This window comes from Alosa alosa, chromosome 22 (genome assembly GCF_017589495.1).
Source record: "Alosa alosa isolate M-15738 ecotype Scorff River chromosome 22, AALO_Geno_1.1, whole genome shotgun sequence".
Taxonomy (NCBI): Eukaryota; Metazoa; Chordata; class Actinopteri; order Clupeiformes; family Clupeidae; genus Alosa; species Alosa alosa.
The window spans coordinates 16298911-16318728 of record NC_063210.1 but is presented as its reverse complement, the minus strand read 5'-3'; the positions used below and the strand labels follow the sequence as shown (position 1 = coordinate 16318728).

The window sequence follows — 19818 nt, the reverse complement described above, 5'->3', positions numbered from 1 at the left end:
ATCCCTTATCATACCTGTTCATTCTTACTCGTTGCTCGACTTATCGTGACTAAATTCAAGATGGCTGCAAACGCTAAACTTCGTGAAGATACTGTCTATATAAATCGTCTTGTAAGTAAACTACCAGTGCTTTTCAAAGTTCTCAATGTCTCGTTTTAAATGTCAGGGCCCTCGAAGTCTACCAATGAAGTGTGGAGATGCATTGAGCCTCAGAAAATGGGTGTAAAACAGTGATTTATTTGCATGGCTAGCCGATGCAAGCACCACTATTGAAAAAAAACTGTTGGTAGCATCAGCTAACTAGCGCCAGATTTTGGAGTGCAGGGGACAAGCCGAGATGGGCTATGAGACATACGTTCACAGTCGGTATCATGTTTCAATACACTTTAGGTCAATATCACACCGGAATTCTCCTTTAAGGTCTGCTATTCTCTCTCTGTTTACAATGTAACTCAGGGTTAGACATTTTACTCCTAAAGCCTTTAGGTCCCATCATGTTTTTTGGTGAGGTCACACAAATGAACCGTGATAGAAACAATTTAGGGCACAAATTTACATGGACTTAAATGAGTGCTTGACTTAGCTTTTAAAATAACCACCAAAGTTTTTTTTTAAATCAAAACCACCAAGGATTTTTTATTTTTTTTTTGCATTACAGAATATGATTTTACTTCACATAACCATTGAAATAGAGTTTATGGTCTGAGACACCAAAATTAAACACCAGCAGTCAGTTAATTTTCTGAGCATAAACCAAACAAAAAAGGGTAATATCCCACATACATATACATATTAAATTACGTAATGCTGATTTATATAATTTCTAAACTGCCAAATATGATTTTAAAACATATCTACCTTACTTCAGTAACAAAGCTTACACCAGCTAATTATATTCTATAAAAAATCACAATTGGTGAAAAAAAAGTTGTGCTGACCTAAAACATTCAAAGTCAGATAGCTTATGAGTAAGTGTATTTTTATGACCCTTTTATAATGTCATCTTTGTTTTGAAGCTGTCAGCAAGTCCACTGACATTTGTTGCTGCTGCTGCAGCCTTGGTGGCGCTGTCCTGCCTGTCCTGGTCGTCTACTGCGGACAGGAAAGCCGAGATGTCATCACTCTTCCGGCCTCTCTGTCCAGACTTGCGTCTCCCAATTGTCTTGAGTTTGTCCCGAGCCTGGCTCCGGTCTTGGCTGTCGACCCTGATCCTGTAGGCCTTCTTGAACTGCTCCACGGCCCGGGTGTCGTCCTTCCTGTGGTACATCAGGAAGACCCCGTACTTGGTGTGGCAGTGCTGCCGCTCCGCGTCAGTCAGGCGCGCATCCGAGACCAGCCGGGCAAAAATGGGCTCGGCCTTCTCCAGCTGCCGGCTCTCTGCGTACGCCTTCGCTAGTTGGACCCAAGCGAGAGTGTGTGATGGCTTCAGCTCCACGGTCTTGCAAGAGAGGCGGATACTTTCAGCGCTGGCGGCTTTGACTTGCGCAGAGCCGGCCTGCCACTCTCCAGATGTCTTCATCTTGATCATCTCTTGCCAGTGGAGGAGCCCCATCTGGTGGTAGAGGAAGGAGGAGTTGGGAGCTCTCTTAGCCGCCTCCTCGAGTATCTTTAACGATTCTGCTTTGGAGTTGTCTATCCTGAAGTATATACCAGCGTACTTGATGACCTGAGGCATGTCAGCACACTTCTCAAGGGCCGTGAGGACCAGCTCTCTGCTCTTCGGCGGATTATACCTCTGATGTTTCAAGGCTAAGAGGACCATCACTTCAGCATCAGTGGGGTCGAGATCCAAGGCTCTTTGTAGCTGTTTGGCTGCAGGGCTGTCCTTTGGTTTGACTCTAACATCCTTCCTGACAAGCCCCTCCAACCGATAAAGGACTATGGCATAGCCCACATTGTAGGACACACTGTCAGGCTTAGCTTCCAGAGCCTTCTGGAAGCTCTCCTTGGCCCTTGGATAGAACTTAGCCCCCATCCTTAAGAAGCTCCACCCTTTCTCTGCTTCCACGGCGGTCTCTCCACCCTCACCTACTCTCTTCACCTTGCCCAGGTAAGTCTCCATGTCTTTCATGTTACCCAGGTGATGGTGCAGCCATGCAAAGCTGGAGTAGGTGACCAGGAAGTCCGCCTCGTCTTGCTTCTCCTCCTTCAGCACAGCTTCGGACTTGGCCAGGTATTCAAGGGCAGTGTCGTTCCTACCCTGCAGGTGGCTCACAAAGGCCAGGATGTTGAAGTAGGTGGCGTGGTACCTGCGGGGACAGTACTTGACACGGTCCAGGAGCTTCTCTGGGATGCCCTTCAAGTCATTGATGTCATCTTTGTCCACGTCCCATGTGAAAAGGCACTCCAGATTCTTTAGTTTGCCATCACTTGTCACTTTGTCTGCACTACAGGGATAAATAAATGCATACATGATTACAGCAATAAAGTGAAAAAGATTAGGCATATATGTAATATATATATATATATAATTACAGCAATAAAGTGAAAAAGATTAGGCTATGCAAAATTAGCAATAGCCTACATAAATATAGTTTTGGCTTGATAGTCTACATAGACAGGCTTAGGCTCCATACTCAGGTAGGCTAACATTACAGAAGCATAGTGAGATAATTAAACCATAAGCAACTACACGAATTAATGATCATACATTTCTACAATACTGTAGATATACTAATGTGTTACTATATTATTCTCTCTCTCTCTCTCTCTCTCTCTCTGTGTGTGTGTGTGTGTGTTTAAGCAAAACGGATGTTATAATTTAGCCTACCTCATTTCCTCTTGTGAATGGTTTTCAGTGTTTCCAAATTCAATGTGAAGGATATACCAGAATGACAGGAAAGACTGTAGCTAGGCAGGTATTTATAGGCTACTCTTGGGTGATATCGATCAAGGTGATAAGGACCTAGGCTAAAGTTGCATTTCCTCAACGTCACTGGTCACTTTACTCAGGAAATCGAAACCGAAACTTACTGTAGCCTCATTCACTTTCTGGCTATGCGCCTGTTATGCAATCACTTAGGCCTACTATTGCACCCTTCATGAGCTGAACCCACGCAAAAAGTGAATTTGTTTTAATTCTTCCAATCCTGCGTGTTGTAGCGACCTGTGTGTTTGGTGTGTGCATGGTGAGTTCTTCGTAGTTGTGTCTGTTATGTCTGACTGACCTGCTGGCAGCCGGGTTGCACATTAAAGTCATACAGTGTTTGCGGTGGTTGGAAGAGCAGCGATTCTAAACGGGGTCCATTGAATAATGCCTTTTTATATTCTGCAATAAATCTGCTATTTAAATAAAGCTTCTGTGAGTTTGATGCCTGCGTGACATTGAACCGTTTAGTAGCCTGCAAAGGCATACAGTATGCGTCAACTAGGCCTACTACCAATATTCATAAGTGATCATGAAATATCATATTTTACCGTGTCCACCAAGAGTAGGTCTAACGGCTACACCAAACGAAACCCTATACAAATTCTTACACAGGAAGTGAGGAAAATGTGTGTTGTGCTGACATAAAACATTCAAAGTCAGATAGCTTATGAGTAAGTGTATTTTTATGACCCTTTTATAATGTCATCTTTGTTTTGAAGCTGTCAGCAAGTCCACTGACATTTGTTGCTGCTGCTGCAGCCTTGGTGGCGCTGTCCTGCCTGTCCTGGTCGTCTACTGCGGACAGGAAAGCCGAGATGTCATCACTCTTCCGGCCTCTCTGTCCAGACTTGCGTCTCCCAATTGTCTTGAGTTTGTCCCGAGCCTGACTGCGGTCTTTTGTGTCGACCCTGATCCTGTAGGCCTTCTTGAACTGCTCCACGGCCCGGGTGTCGTCCTTCCTGTGGTACATCAGGAAGACCCGTGCCCAGTGTGGCAGTGCTGCCGCTCGCGTCAGTCAGGCGCATCCCGAGACCAGCCGGGCAAAAATGGGCTCGGCCTTCTCCAGCTGCCGGCTCTCTGCGTACGCCTTCGCTAGTTGGACCCAAGCGAGAGTGTGTGATGGCTTCAGCTCCACGGTCTTGCGGAAGAGGCGGATACTTTCAGCGCTGGCGGCTTTGACTTGCGCAGAGCCGGCCTGCCACTCTCCAGATGTCTTCATCTTGATCATCTCTTGCCAGAGGAGCCCCATCTGGTGGTAGAGGAAGGAGGCTAAAGTTGCATTTCCTCAACGTCACTGGTCACTTTACTCAGGAAATCGAAACCGAAACTTACTGTAGCCTCATTCACTTTCTGGCTATGCGCCTGTTATGCAATCACTTAGGCCTACTATTGCACCCTTCATGAGCTGAACCCACGCAAAAAGTGAATTTGTTTTAATTCTTCTAATCCTGCGTGTTGTAGCGACCTGTGTGTTTGGTGTGTGCATGGTGAGTTCTTCGTAGTTGTGTCTGTTATGTCTGACTGACCTGCTGGCAGCCGGGTTGCACATTAAAGTCATACAGTGTTTGCGGTGGTTGGAAGAGCAGCGATTCTAAACGGGGTCCATTGAATAATGCCTTTTTATATTCTGCAATAAATCTGCTATTTAAATAAAGCTTCTGTGAGTTTGATGCCTGCGTGACATTGAACCGTTTAGTAGCCTGCAAAGGCATACAGTATGCGTCAACTAGGCCCGGCTACCAATATTCATAAGTGATCATGAAATATCATATTTTACCGTGTCCACCAAGAGTAGGTCTAGCCTTTCTATACTTAGTTCTATAGGCCTGCTGCAGTTTTGCGTTTGCGACTGCCTCTGTCTACCACACTAAGCTGAAACGAAAGTGGCCTACCTGGAAATGGATTATTATAGGCCTAGTCCCTTGCGCCAGATGGTTGGTCGGTACAATCTGAGGGGAATAATAGGTAGCATGGTGATTTTTGTTATTATCTATTGAAATACATTTCAAATACAGAAATCTTAACATTGATGCGCAGTTCTACCCATAACATCAAGAATTTTGAGCATGACCTTATCCAGTGTTAAGGTTTCTGTAAAAGGTACATACAAATCTGTATTTCAGCAGATGATGGCTCATTTACATACTGTATTCATTCAGAAAAGTTTCAATCCAAAAAAATATTTACTTACTGTAATGTAAATAATCAGCTGTGAAGGTATTGTGGGGATATGTATTAGTGAAAAATGTTAGCCTACTCACCTGTAAGACACCCTCCATAGACATACAGTGGACAGAAAGAGGCCGATGAAACACAAAAAGCTACCCCAAATGCAATGCTATCACATATTTCCTAATTCTAGGGTAGTATACCTTGTGGAAAATCACCATGAGACTTTTTCTCCTTGAATGGTACCAACTAACCAAGATTAGGGGGTCTGGCTCAAGGAGGCCTACTACCTATGCTCTACATTACTGACAGAAAACCGAAGGAGGCCAAACTAAATAACAGGCCTAGCATAATAACTGGCATCATTTTATTTGTTTATTTAGTTGTTATTTTGTTGGTTACTTTCTTATTGTTCGTTGTTAGCCTAATGTCATGTTTTGTTCAGGTCGCTTCATGACCCAGCAGAAAATAACATGTAATTAAAAATATAGCCAGGAGATGGCAGCCTTAGCTTAGCTAAAAGGACCATACGAAGGCACAGGTGACGTACTGGGAAAAGCTACAAAAGCATTGACTTTGGAAGTAATACCTATCGGCATATAACAGTACACTTAAGATTAAATGATAATGGTAAATGGACCAAATGGACCAGAGTGTAATACTTGTAGGTGTTATGTACCTTTACTGTGTCCTCTTCCTAACTGGGCCTGCTGTGTGTGTGTGAGTGCATGTGAGTGTGTTTTTTTTTACATTGTTTATAATTGAATTTCCTCATTTTCTCACGAAACAATCAGTCATATGATCATAAATGTTATCTTACTGGGGTAAATGGCAATTATGAACCATAAATGACGTCTATATCCTTGGTAATTGAGCTAGAGTAAACATCTGATATGTATGTTATTTATATAAATATATATATATATATTGTTATGGCTGTATTGATTTAAAAGCCTAACAATGTGATGGGTCCATCAGACCCAGGAACATTGGCTGAGTAACAAAAATATGAACTCCTTACAAGGGTTAAGGTTGAAGGCCGTTTTGAAGTTTCTTTGAATTCCTCTTCCTCATCCACCACAGGGTGGCACGGTACACGTCAACATCAAGTGTTTATATACTAGTCATACGCATAATTTTAAACTCTTCTGGGGTGGTTTAAGCTACAGTTTCAAACACTTCTGTTCTTTAACCTTATTTCCTATATTCCTTTGATCTATTTTACATTACATTACATTACATTTGGCTGACACATTTTTAACCAGAGCGACTAACAACATGGTAACAGTTTAAACTTTTTCAAGCAATTTAATCAACAATTCTAGGACAATTTAAAAAATGTGTAGTACAAGAGTAAGTGCATCAGTGAGTGCTGTTTTTAAACAATCGAGAGTCAGTTCTAGTCAGGTGGTAAGTGCTAGGATCAGCAAGACTAGTTGTAAGTACTGTAGTGCTACGAGAGGAGATGTTCTCTGAAGAGCTGGGTCTTCAGGAATTTTTTGAAGATGGAGAGTGATGTCCCTGCTCTAGTAAGAACTGGTGGTGCGTTCCACCAATGAGGAACAACAGATGAAAAAAGTTCATTTATAAGTAGAATATGCAAACCATGACCTCCTGTTATTTGTTTGTATCTAATGCAGTACAGTACTACTAGATAGATAGATAGATAGATAGATAGATAGATAGATAGATAGATAGATAGATACTTTATTGATCCCCAGGGGAAATTCAAGAGTTATACTACTGTTACTACACAGTAAAAAAGCCTACACCGGCTATTTATATGGTCAAATTCATAATTAGTGAATAAGAGATGTGTTGACCTAAAACTTTAAAAGTCAGATAGCTTTAACAAAAAAATAGCTTAGGACACAATAGCTTATGACCCTTTTATAATGCCATCTTTGTTCTGAAGCTGTCAGCAAGCCCACTGACATTTGCTGCTGCTGCTGCAGCCCTTGTGGCGCTCTCCCGCCTGTCCTGGTCATCTACTTCGGACAGGAAAGCCGAGATGTCATATCTCTCCCGGCCTCTCCGCCCAGACCTGCGGTTCCCAATCTTCTTGAGTTTGTCCCGAGCCTGACTGCGGTCTTTTGTGTCGACCCTGATCCTGTAGGCCTTCTTGAACTGCTCCACAGCCCGAACATCATCCTTCCTCTGGAACATCAGAAAGACCCCGTACTCGGCGTGGCAGTTCTGCCGCTCTGTGACGGTCAGACGTTCATCCGAGACCAGCCGGGCGAAAATGGGTTCAGCTTCCTCCAGCCGTCGGCTCTCTGCATACGCCTTCGCCAAGTTTACCCAGGCATGCACGTTGGACGGCTTCAGCTCCACAGCCTTGTGAAAGAGGCGGATGCTTTCAGCGGATGCTTTTGGCATTACTTGCACAAAAGCAGACCCTCCGCATGCCGGATGTCTTCATGTTGATTATCTCTTGCCAGTGGAGGAGCCCCATCTGGTGGTAGAGGAAGGAGGAGTTGGGAGCTCACTTAGCGGCCTTCTCCAGTATCTCTAAAGATTTTGCGGTACAGTTTTCTCTCCTGAAGTATGTACCAGCGTACCTGATGACCTGAGGCATGTCAGCACACTTCTCAAGGGCCGTGAGGACCAGCTCTCTGCTCTTCGGCGCATTAAAGTCTTGATGTTTCAGGGCTAAGAGAACCATCACTTCAGCATCTGTGGGGTCGATATCCAAGGCTCTCTGTAGCTGTTTGGCTGCAGGGCTGTCCTCAGGCTGGACTCTAACATCCTTTCTGACAAGCTCCTCCAACCGATAAAGGACTATGGCATAGCCCACATTGTAGGACACGCTGTCAGGCTTGGCTTCCAGAGCCTTCTGGAAGCTCTCCTTGGCCCTTGGATAGAGCTTAGCCCCCATCCTTAAGAAGCTCCACCCTTTCTCTGCTTCCACGGCGGTCTCTCCACCCTCACCTACTCTCTTCACCTTGCCCAGGTAAGTCTCCATGTCTTTCATGTTACCCAGGTGATGGTGCAGCCATGCAAAGCTGGAGTAGGTGACCAGGAAGTCCGCCTCGTCTTGCTTCTCCTCCTTCAGCACAGCTTCGGACTTGGCCAGGTATTCAAGGGCAGTGTCGTTCCTACCCTGCAGGTGGCTCTCAAAGGCCAGGATGTTGAAGTAGGTGGCGTGGTACCTGCGGGGACAGTACTTGACGCGGTCCAGGAGCTTTTCTGGGATGCCCTTCAAGTCATTGATGTCATCTTTGTCCACATCCCATGTGAAGAGGCACTCCAGATTCTTTAGTTTGTCATCACTTGTCACTTTGTCTGCACTACAGGAAAAAAGAAATGCATTTATAATTACAGCAATAAAGTAAAAAAAAAGATTAGGCTATAGTCCCCTTCAATATTTGTTATCATCCAGAACCTGTGCTTGTAATCATCCAGAGTTGGGTGTGCAAGCAGCATGGGGTCAGAGAAATGGCGCAGCTAATAGACCAGCATGTTGAGCTGTCAAGGTATGCACGATTATGGACAAAATGATAATCACGATTATTTATCACGATTATTAATTAATTTTAGTGACAAAAATATTGTTTCCCTTAAACATATTGGACTTGCTATCTGGCTCACCCAAATTCTTTCCCTCACATTTACTCCCCAAAATTACTGCAAATATAGATTGACTGCGACTTCCAAACTTCCAGCTTGCTACTTTGTTAATATTTGGGGAAACGTTAACGGCAACACAGTAATTACAAAGTATTAAGAAATACTGTTAATTTGATGCTTTTTAATTCATTTATAAATGGTGCACTGTCAATTTAAGACCCTTTGCCAGATCCACTCAAATAGCCTATGGCTAGTGCTGTGCCCACTCAGTTTGTAAATGGTCAGTAGGGGCCTAATGGGAACTGTTGCCATTGCGCTCTCTCTCGTGCACGCTCAAATGCGTTCCCAATTAAATGGAGTAGCATAAGGTAGTTAGATCTGCTACAATGGGGATACTATGTATCTCGATGTAACAAGCTGTTTTGACATTGACATTGTAAACGTTCTTTAGGAAGAGTGTAAAGCAGTTTGCAGTAGCCTGAAGTTAATCACAACGTCATCTATGGCTGGGAAAAAAAATAGCTAGCTATGATAACCTAATTATATGCTTGGCAGGCGGATTAAAGTGTGGCGGGCGGATCTATGATAAACTAATAAATGCTTTCGGTGGGCGCAGTTTGGACACCCTGGTTTAGTCATTCGTTGATATGTAAAACACTCACGTGTAGGCTACAATTTCATTATTGTTCCTTTCGTTTTGAGTAGGCTGTGTCTTGAAACGCATATGCATTGTAGGTTGCACATGTAGCTTATAAAATACATGAATATAATTCACGGATCCCGTCGTTAGCTCAACTCTTATTATAGGCTATATCGGAGGAAGCAAACAAGGACTAAAAGTTAACGTGATAAAAAGGCATGTGTGGTTTCATGTGATGTGTTTCCGCGGTATGAGTTGAGAGCCCTGCTTTGCTTAAGTTTTGGTTAACTCCACTTGCCTGAAATCCGAAATATTTTCGAACAACGGATGATCCGTTTCGAGGGACAAGCTCTTGGCCTGCTGTGCCACACATTTGATTTTTGATCGTCGTTTTTTTGTATAGTCTAACTAGCCTACTAATAGTTAACATAATGCTACTAGTCCACAGTGCATCCAAACTGAGCATTGCATCAGGCTGAGCAGTGCAGGGAACAGTTGTCATTGGTAGGCTGCATGCAGGCACATTGTTTTGTAGCGGAGTGTTCTATGGTTGCCAGGTTGGTTCAATGGGTAGAAACACGCATTTTTAATATCCTTTCGATCCATAAATTTGATGGTAGGGAAGCCAAAATCGTGATCGTGATTAAAATTCGATTAATTGTGCAGCCCTAACTGTTGTTGTCACCCAAGGACTGCGAATCTTAATAAAGTAGTCTTAGCTAATGGCGATTATCTGCCTGACGTGGACCGTGAAAGGGAGGTATACATAATGAGCAATAGCCTATATAAATATAGCTTTGGCTTGATGCATACAGTACTGTATGTGGCTTAGCATTACAGAAACATGCAGTGAGCTAAAATCAAAACCATAACAGCAACTACACAAATGAATGATCATATATTATCACAATACCGTACATATATTTGGGTGATTCCTGTTTTGGATCAAATTTCCATGTCCCAATGATTTCCTTACTCTTATTCTTTAATAAAATTAGACAAATATTTATAATAAATCAATTTTATTATGTGTTTAGTTGTTTTCTATTGCTTTAACTTAAACTATAAAATTGTTATAACTTCAACTTATTCTTTATTGTTTTGATAGGCTACGGTACACTTCCTTTTGTCAAGGATGTAAATCTGGTGAAACTACATTTGTTTTCTGTAGTTATATAATGCATTATATGTCCTTGCAGTCCTTTTCCACCCTGTATGTTCCAGTCTGTATTTTCTTGCCTCCCAAATAAGACTACAAATCCATATAGCCATTTGAAGGAAGTGACAACATTTGCTTTTGAGGGGAATTCAACTGGAAAACAGAAAAGCTCCAATAGTCACTCTCTCCTTTATTTTTCTCAATTTCATATGACACACAGGAACCCTTAAAGTTCCACCCTGTTAGTGTATCTTATGGAACATGTTTGAAAAAATATGAAATATGTTTAAAACATGTTATTTATGCTCACTCAAAGAGTTAGAGCTAACTTACCTAAAAAATCCACCCTGTTTAGCTATGTAGGCCTATGCCTACAATATATGATAGCCTACATAATATTTTCAGCCCCTGAGCTTGGCCAACATGCATTCCTCTATCTAAGCATGGCACTGTTCTAACAAAATCATAAAAACATCATAAAAACATCAAATACAATAACAGAAAATTGTAAGCCAAAAATCGCATCCAAAACAGGAATCACTCATTTAGGAGATTAATTTGGCAGACACGTTTATCAAAGGGACTTCACATGAACTGCAAATAATAACCCTAAATAAAAAATAAAGTGTGTGCGTGTGTGTGCGTTTAAGCAAAACGGATGTATTCCAGAGTGTTATTCCAGAGCGATGTTCTACTCAGGAAATCATAATTAAAACTTAGGTCTGGGCCTACTTCACTTCATGGCTCTGCTGTTATGCAATTACCCAGGCAGGCTAGCTCGCTCTACCCTTCATGAACCAAGCCTCCGCAAACAATACGAAGTGTTGAAAATGTGTCTAATGAAAAAGTAGCTTTCCAATAGTTCCAACACTAGGCCCATAGGCTACTGCAGTTTTGCGTTTGCGACTGCCTCTGCCACGCAGTTGAGAAAGCTGAAACGAAAGTAGACTAGACCTAACCCACCTGGAAATGGAATAGGTTAGCCTAGGCCAGGGTTCCCAAACTTTTCCTTGACAAGGCCCCCCAAATACCACTAGGTTCTGGCCAAGGACCCCTTGATGTGTTATTAAACCCATCGACAATACTACAGCAAATTTAAAAATACATTAAGCTAATCCTAATAATTATTTTAGCCACAAGCACTTTGTGATGGAGCTTACAGTGTGTAAAATTACATTTGGGGCTTTCTGCTATATTTATAGGGCAGCCGCGGCCCACTGGTTAGAACTCTGGACTTGCAACCGGAGGGTTGCCGGTTCGAGCCCCGACCAGTGGGCCGTGGCTGAAGTGCCCTTGAGCAAGGCACCTAACCCCTCACTGCTCCCCAAGCGCCGCCGTTGTAGCAGGCAGCTCACTGCGCCGGGATTAGTGTGTGCTTCACCTCACTGTGTGTTCACTGTGTGCTGTTTGTGTGTCACTAATTCACCGATTGGGTTAAATGCAGAGACCAAATTTCCCTCACGGGATCAAAAAAGTATATATACTATATGAGAGTTATCACTCTACTATTATTCCCAGTCATTATCATGGAAAATAATGTTCAGATATGCGACAAATTATTATAATGGCATTGTATAACAACCCTCATAGTAATGGGTATATTTAAAAATTTTCAAATGTATTTATTTGATGCTTTTATTTTTCTTTCCAACTTGCTGAGGCGCCCCTGGCACCCCCTCGCGGCCCCCACTTTGAAAACCACTGGCCTAGGCTATGCTCTACATTCCTGAGGGAATTATGCCAAACAATATTGCAGGCCCAGCAAAATCAGTGTCGTAATTTTATTTGTTTATGTATTGTTTGTTGGTTGGTTGGTTACTTGCTTATTGTGCATTGTTATGGTACCGATCCACTTGCACGACACTTGTCGCATTCCACTCTAGTCCTATGGGTGACGTCAAGCGACTTTAACGCGCCCGCAAAGCATTCCGGGAAGGCAGCGCTGCATTGGAAAATATGTCGCGCGTCAAAAAGCTGGGCGAAGCCCATCTTTATGCAAATGAATCCGATCCACCGCACGACACTTCATTTTGTCGTGTCGCATAGATGTCGCGCTGCCTCCCCACGTTCAGTCGTGTGTGGGCGTTTTGTTTAAAATGTCAGTTACCAGCTCATACTCAGTTAGTTTTTAGCATTATCTTAAGTGTTTTTCCACAAATGGACCACAATTTTAGGCATGTACTTAACAGTATACAACACATTAATAGCCTAAACAAACTATGCAAGCCATTTGGAAATCTTGTTTTATTTAAACTACTCAATGCAATCTCAAATCCTTACCAGAAACACCAACAGTCAATATATTCATCCAAATCCTAGTTTCGTTTGTTTTATGGACTACTAGGTGGTCGTGGAAGAGATTGTTAAAACATTATTTGTTTTGTAAGCGGAACCAAAGTTTCACAGGCACCGTTGTGGTAGAACAAAGGACCTACAACCTCGTCCTTTCATTGGAGAGTCACCTCGCGTTCAACGGATTCATTTGCATAAAGATGGGCTTCGCCCAGCTTTTTGACGCGCGACATATTTTCAAATGCAGCGCTGCCTTCCCGGAATGCTTTGCGGTGGCGTTAAAGTCGCTTGACATCACCCATAGGACTAGAGTGGAACAAAGATTGTTAAGGCGGAGCAAGATACTTCGTCGTAGTTCATGTCTATGGGCGCGAAATGGGGATCGAATCCTGTCTGCATAAAGAGGCATGTCAATGACGTATTGACGAGCGTACGTTGCAACCGGCCAACAGCAGCTGCATAAATAACCGGCGCACACCTGATATAAGGTTGATTTTCTCCAGACTGGAATGCTCAAAAATGCTACAAATGTACCTGAAATGTTCAGAAGGGTTTGAGGATCATGAAAACGTGCCCGAAATTCACATTCCTAACTCTATAGAACCAAGACCTTAGCATATGTGATGAAATTCTGAGCTATGCCCATAGACTTCAATGGAGCAGTCGCTGCCTCTGCTCTGCATAAAGGGGGATTTTGACCCCCCCCCTCGTGCGATCCGGGTTCCCGGAAGTGGCTCCTGATGAAACATCTTGCTCCGCCTTAACAATCTTTGAGTGGAATGCGACATGACAAAATGAAGTGTCGTGCAAGTGGATCGGTACCGTTACAGCTCCCACACACACAGCTGCGTGCATCGCGTTGCTGGAGACGCATCCCATTCACTTTAAATGGGCTCACGTGATCCGTTGCCGAACTGAATTGTGGGTCCGTCACGTTTTTCCCGCTGCTCGCGTTGAGGAGTTCAGCTGTTGCTGCACCGACAGACGGCACCGGCCAATCAAACCAATCTACGGACGGCACCAACCAATCACATTACGGTTTTACTTCAAGTCATTTGCATGGCTACCGTCGGGAACACCCACTGGAATGCGTTGACGGAACGCAGCTGTGTGTGGGAGCCGTTAGCCTACGGTTGTGTTTAGGTCGCGCTACAGTATGTGTTCACGACCCAGCAGAAAACCACGTGTAATTTCAAATGAAGCCAGAAGATGGCAGCCTTACCTTATCTTAGCTAAAAGGATCACATGAAAGCACCTAAAGCACAGAGGACATGTACTACATGTATGTGCCCTTACAAAAATGAAATGTTTGCGGCAGATTTGCCGCAAACTTGTGGGTGATTTGTGGGAGACAAATTAGTTCACTAGAAAATATCTCCAGAAGTTAGCCAGTGTTGGCCGCTAGAGGCAAACACAAAATTTGGCAACAATGACAAGTTTGCCACTATGGCAAATGTGTTCGCCAGTGATTTGTCAATAATGGCAACTTCCTGTGAACTTCTGGTGACAACCCTAATTTGCATAATGACATTGCTGCAAATAGGGCCTATGCTGCAACATTACCAAAAGTTGGCCGCAACTGTTTGCCATAACCTAATTTGCATGTGAAAATATTACCTTAAAGGTAGGCTATTGCTGGTAAAAGCTACAACAATAATTATTTATAGATAGATAGATAGATAGATAGATAGATAGATAGATCCGCATTGACTTTAGAGGGGGATTTTCATATAAAAATAATACAATTGGCATGTGAGTTAAAGACAGTACAATTTAGTATGGTAAATTTAGCATGTGCAACAATTCCTTGCAATTGTGGAGTTAATCGAGGAGTTAACAATCAGAGGTAGGCTACATGGATTAATTGTAAAAGTAGTGTATTATAGCTAATACTGAGTAATTATTTTGCAAGCAAATGCACCTGTCAGCATATAGGGCCTACCGGTACATTTAAGATTAAAGAGAATAGCCTACATAAGCTATATGACAACTAAAAACAAAGATCTGGAATTCAGGTAGGCAGATCTAGTTTGGATAGGCTTACCCCAGTCTTTCAAAGCTGTTCTATCTCACTCAAGATTGTTTGATTATTTTTTGATCATTTTGTGATACCAATGACTGTTTTACTGTGAGTGCTAAAGTGGTAACATAGTGGCTAAGCAGTCGCAGTTTAGGTTTGCTTACAGAAGTCTGAAAGGCTAAGTGTTCGATTTCCAGCTGCCACCAAGCAGGGCACTTAACCCAAAGCTGCTGCAATGTCCTGCAATTACTTTTGGATGAAAGTGTCAGTCACATAAATAAATGAGACAAAGACAAAGAGGGGTCATGATGACATTCACTCATGTGGCATACTCAGATCAACAATGCATAATGGTTTTCATCAATCTTATGTAAAGTAGTAAAACATTACAGGTATATCAGGGAATTCTTCTTCCACCACAGGGTGGTGCAAAAATGTTTGCTGCTCTTTACCTTTATTTCCCATATTTCTTTCATCTCTGTCACAATCAAATCATGTAACAGTAACATCTAAATAGACCATTATGTTTATTAGTTCACCTTAGAAAGCACAAACACATCACCATAAGAATCATTCAGATTTCTATGTCATGTCTTGGAAAGTGTTAAGATGCTTCATCTGCTTTCTTCATTGTTGTCATTATGAGGCCTACTTCTTTGGCTGCTTCCATTTACACCATCATTCCTTCACTTGGGTTTTTGTTCACTGTGAGTAGCTATAAACATTGTCTGTGTGGATGATCTATATCTATGACAATGTGTTATTCGACTGTTAGAACACTTTCTTCATTTTTAGAATCAGAGATGACAAATAGACCTGTGTATGTGTCATTTTCACTGATGATATAAAAAAAGAGGAACAAAGTAATAGCTATTATCAGTTAGATATAAAAACAACCACTCTGCCAAGGCGGGATTGCTTAGGCATGCGTTATGAGCAGTAGACAATTCCCTGTGTTCAGAGGTCAAAATGTTACAGAATTCTTTAATTATTTTGTACTACACTACTCCTTTTTTCTAGGAACATATTCATTTTTAAGGAGACTATATGTGATAAGATCTAGGAAAACCCTTCACATGGTGCACTCAAAAATCCTTATTTTTGCTTCATTTCGACCCTCTTTTGTGAAATTTCACCAACTTAAGATTCTGATACCATCCTGGCAACATTCTGGACAGTCCCCTAATAAAATCCTGGATGCCATCCTCCCAAAAACTTGGATGTTGCTAGGATGGCATCAGAATGAAAGTTGGTAAAATTGCACCATGTGAAGGGGTTTCCCAGATCACATCACAAATGCAAACCATGACCTTCTAGCATATTGTTCGAAGCATATGCCTGCAATTCTACCACTGGTAGATTGTTAACTTAATCCCTGTGTGTGTTGACACCAATGGCTCAGTCATAAACTGGCCATTAAGGGGGATTTCTAGTGAGCTGATGACTCTCCAGAATGTGTGGGTATCTTGCTGTCACATCCCGATACTTGTTTAGGAAATAGCGTCTATATAAGTAAGTATAAGTATATATACTCTTTTGATCCCGTGAGGGAAATTTGAAATGCATATAAATGTGAAATGCATAGAATTTCTCGTCTCTTTCTAGGTCATCTTGACCCCTGTGACCTCTTGATCTCTTAGTCCTCTTGATCTCTTTCAGTCCACACTCCCACCTCTCTCTCATCTCAGTTATACTCTCCTTACTTGTTTGGGTTTCATATATTGTGTTCAGTTTGCTTGTTCTTTGTACATGTGATCATCATTTAAACGTATGTTATTGATTGATATGCTTTTACAGAGTAAATAAATCTATGCTGTCTATGCTGCAAATCTATGCTGCTCCAAAATGGTCATGGTCTTTTCTCTATCTCTCCGATATGCATTACACTAGCTAACACACACACACACACACACACACACACACACACACACACACACACACACACACACACACACAGTGTCCTGAGTGGAGCATCAGAGGGGGACAGGTGAGAGCAGGGTTGATGTTCAGAGGCTTCTAAAAGATCTATCCTTTTGGGTCTCATCTGCAGGAAAACATGAACCCAAGAAAACAAGGGAGCAGTAGTGCCCCACATAAGATTAATAAGATTTATAAGATAGCCACTTGTATAATTTTGATCAAACATAACTGTGTGTGTGTGTGTGTGTGTGTGTGTATGAACATTGCTGCTCCTTTTTTTCTTCGACTCCCACACAAACTGGAAATTCCACAGGATGTAAGCCTTATAAGGCGGGGGGCCGGCTCTATCGTAGGGAAAGCACACTCTAGCTGCATGCTCACGCTGAGAGAGCTTTATACTTCTCTCGTGCACCGACACGAACAGACATGTCTACACGGCTGCTCCAGAGTCTCTGGGACTGGGTCCTGACGCACGACACATGGCTGCACTCCCCCTTCTTCCCCATGCTCTTCTCCCTGGGCACCTACCTGCTCTGCTGCCTGCCCTACGTGGCCCTGGACCTCTTGTCGCCGCACGTTGAGCTGATCCGCCGCTACAAGATCCAGGAGAGGAGCCACGTCTCGTGGAAGGTGATGTGGAGCTGCCTGGTCCACTCGCTGTACAACCACGTTGTGTTCATCTTCCCGCTGACTGTCTTACACTGGTACTGGAGGCGGGTGAGCTTGCCGGCCGAGGCGCCGGGCGCGCTGAAGGTGGCGGGGGACGCCGTGGCGTGCCTGCTGCTTTTCGATTTCCAGTACTTCATCTGGCACACGCTGCATCATAAGGTGCCCTGGCTGTACCGCACGTTCCACAAGGTGCACCACAAGTACACGTCCACGTTCGTGCTGAGCACGGAGTACTCAGGGGCCTGGGAGACCCTCTCGCTGGGCTTCTTCGCCGCCATCAACCCCATGATCCTGGGATGCCACCCGCTCACTGAGCTGCTCTTCTTTGTGCTCAACATCGCACTGTCTGTGGAGGACCACTGTGGATACGACCTCCCCTGGGCCACACACCGCTTGGTGCCGTTTGGACTTTACGGAGGCGCGCCGCATCACGACCTCCATCACCTCAAGTTCAAGTCTAACTATGCGCCGTACTTTACACACTGGGACAGGCTGTTTGGGACTCTACACGAGGACTAAAAGGAATTAAAGACTCAAAAGAAAAGAAGGACACTTTATGCATTGGCCTAAATGCTTTTATTCTTTTACATTAAAAGGAATTACATTGTGCTGGCACAATTATGAACTCTAAGAACTCATACAACCACATGCACAAACCAAATATTGTATTTATTGAAAATGACTTATTGATCAGTTGTTTGCTATTATCAAATAATATATTTTTATATGCTGTTAAATTGCTTATTTAACAAAATATATTCTAATGTCCTGCAGATTTGCCAAGAATGTTAATTACCCAATTGGTTATGTTAATGATAACAAACGGGCCACATGATTGTGCACATTTGCTTTTATTTAATCTGCATATGAATGAAGTAGAGCTGAATTTAATAAAACAAAGGTCAAAACAAAGTTTACATTATGAGCTTCCTCTTGCAATGTGTTCAAACTGCACGTGTGACACTGGGAAAATTACAGGTGGATACACTAGAGTGAGTTTATGACTGACGGATGTAAAGCATGTGGCAATGACAAAGCTTTAGGGCATGCAAGTAAGCTCCTACTTCCTTATTACAGAGACAGCTACTCACTTCACTGTGCTGTTTAGGTGGTGGGTGGTGATGAAATTTTGTTATGATCCAATACCCTAAGGGATGGGTAACAATGACCTGGGTGACCTAGAACATTATGAATGTGTTGAAAAAAGCAGAACTTGTGTTGTTGTTTTTTTTTTAACACATCTCTGTGTCCAGATAAGGACAACACAGTTTGTCAACCAGGTCAGAAGGGGACTGACAGACTGACAGGGGGAAAATCAAAGTAAAGTCACCGTAAATATCCAAAATGTCAAAAACTAGTCATGATTTTCAGAGTATCATCGCCCAGCTTAAATCAGCCATAGGGTCGACTAGGGTGCTCTGCTTTGCATCTTACTGCACAGTATTTTGACCCTTTGTCTTGTTTCCCACAAATTCTGCTCTCCCTAATTTCAATGGGCAATTTGGAGTTTAATTAGAAATAAGAACACAAGAATGTTTTTTTTTTAGCGCTACATCAAAATCAGCAACCTGGCACATACAAATGTAACATAGTCAAACTTTTCCAAAAAGCCTGTCTCTCATCCAGTGACAGAGATGAGCTTTGAAGTCTATGTCACCCATCAATCAAGTAATGCAGATGGGGGGAAAAACACTAAAAAAGACGTATTATGTCACAAAAACCAAACCAAACGAAAAGACAAAAAAATATTGTTTAGTTTATAGATACACATTAAATCAAAGTTGTTTTTCTTTATCAACTTTTTATTAGCATTGTGTCCATATTTGGTCTACCTCTATCTGTTGACTTATCAATGTCAAGTGCTTAATGGACAGCATCAGGTGGTTTATCGATGAGAATCATAGGAGTTCAGAAGATACTTTTATCATTAGTTTATATAAGGAGATTAGTTATTGCAGGAGGCTATTTTGGTTTGTCAAAAATAGCACTTCAGGATTAGAACAGGTGCGGCTTGGGTGCATTATCATTATCATTGTCTAAGTACATACCTGAATACCACCATATAACCCCAGTCAAAATGGTGGTGGTTAACCAGACTTTACTTTAAGCCTGTCTCCTCTCCCCTGAAGCCAAATTGTCACAGGTGCATTAGGTCTGTGACCTGTCTACAACTGTTACTAGGTTGGTACCAGCTGTCTGTATAAGTCATCACTGTCAGTGACTGTGTGACAGTTATGTTAATGTTTACTTAGCAGATACTTTTTTCCCACATATGATATATACATATACACTTTACAGAGCCCATCTTGACTCTGGTCCCCCTAGAGCAAATACTAAGAGCACAAAAAGCCTCAATCTAAAGGAGAAATCCGGCAATTTTTTAGATTTCCATTTCTCGATGTCAAGTAGTGTCGGTACGGGGGAAAAAACCTCAAAACAATATTTTTTTACCTAGCTTGAGTTGCTAGTTTCAACACCTACAGACAGGAATGAACATGGGGGTTGTGCAC

At 42.5% G+C, this 19818-nt stretch overlaps 2 protein-coding genes and 1 pseudogene across 2 annotated transcripts; 1 reads left to right on the top strand and 2 right to left on the bottom strand.

Annotated features, from left to right (window-relative positions):
• Positions 1 to 612: 612 nt before the first annotated feature.
• Positions 613 to 2907, bottom strand: LOC125287382 (interferon-induced protein with tetratricopeptide repeats 5-like). Its single transcript, XM_048233167.1, has 2 exons — positions 2771 to 2907; positions 613 to 2387 (listed from the first exon to the last, which is right to left on the bottom strand). The coding sequence occupies exons 1-2, from the start codon at positions 2773 to 2775 to the stop codon at positions 992 to 994; spliced, it is 1401 nt and encodes a 466-aa protein (XP_048089124.1). The 5' UTR covers positions 2776 to 2907; the 3' UTR covers positions 613 to 991.
• Positions 2908 to 6917: 4010 nt separating this feature from the next.
• LOC125287951 lies at positions 6918 to 17067 on the bottom strand (annotated as a pseudogene).
• On the top strand, positions 17038 to 18225 carry ch25h (cholesterol 25-hydroxylase). The gene has a single exon (XM_048233166.1). It carries the CDS (start codon positions 17066 to 17068, stop codon positions 17825 to 17827), a length of 762 nt encoding a protein of 253 aa, XP_048089123.1. The 5' UTR covers positions 17038 to 17065; the 3' UTR covers positions 17828 to 18225.
• The last annotated feature ends 1593 nt before the right edge of the window (positions 18226 to 19818 follow it).

Bases quoted from the DNA above. Each gene is read 5' to 3' on its own strand.
- ch25h (XM_048233166.1), top strand. From the start codon at position 17,066: ATGTCTACACGGCTGCTCCAGAGTCTCTGGGACTGGGTCCTGACGCAC.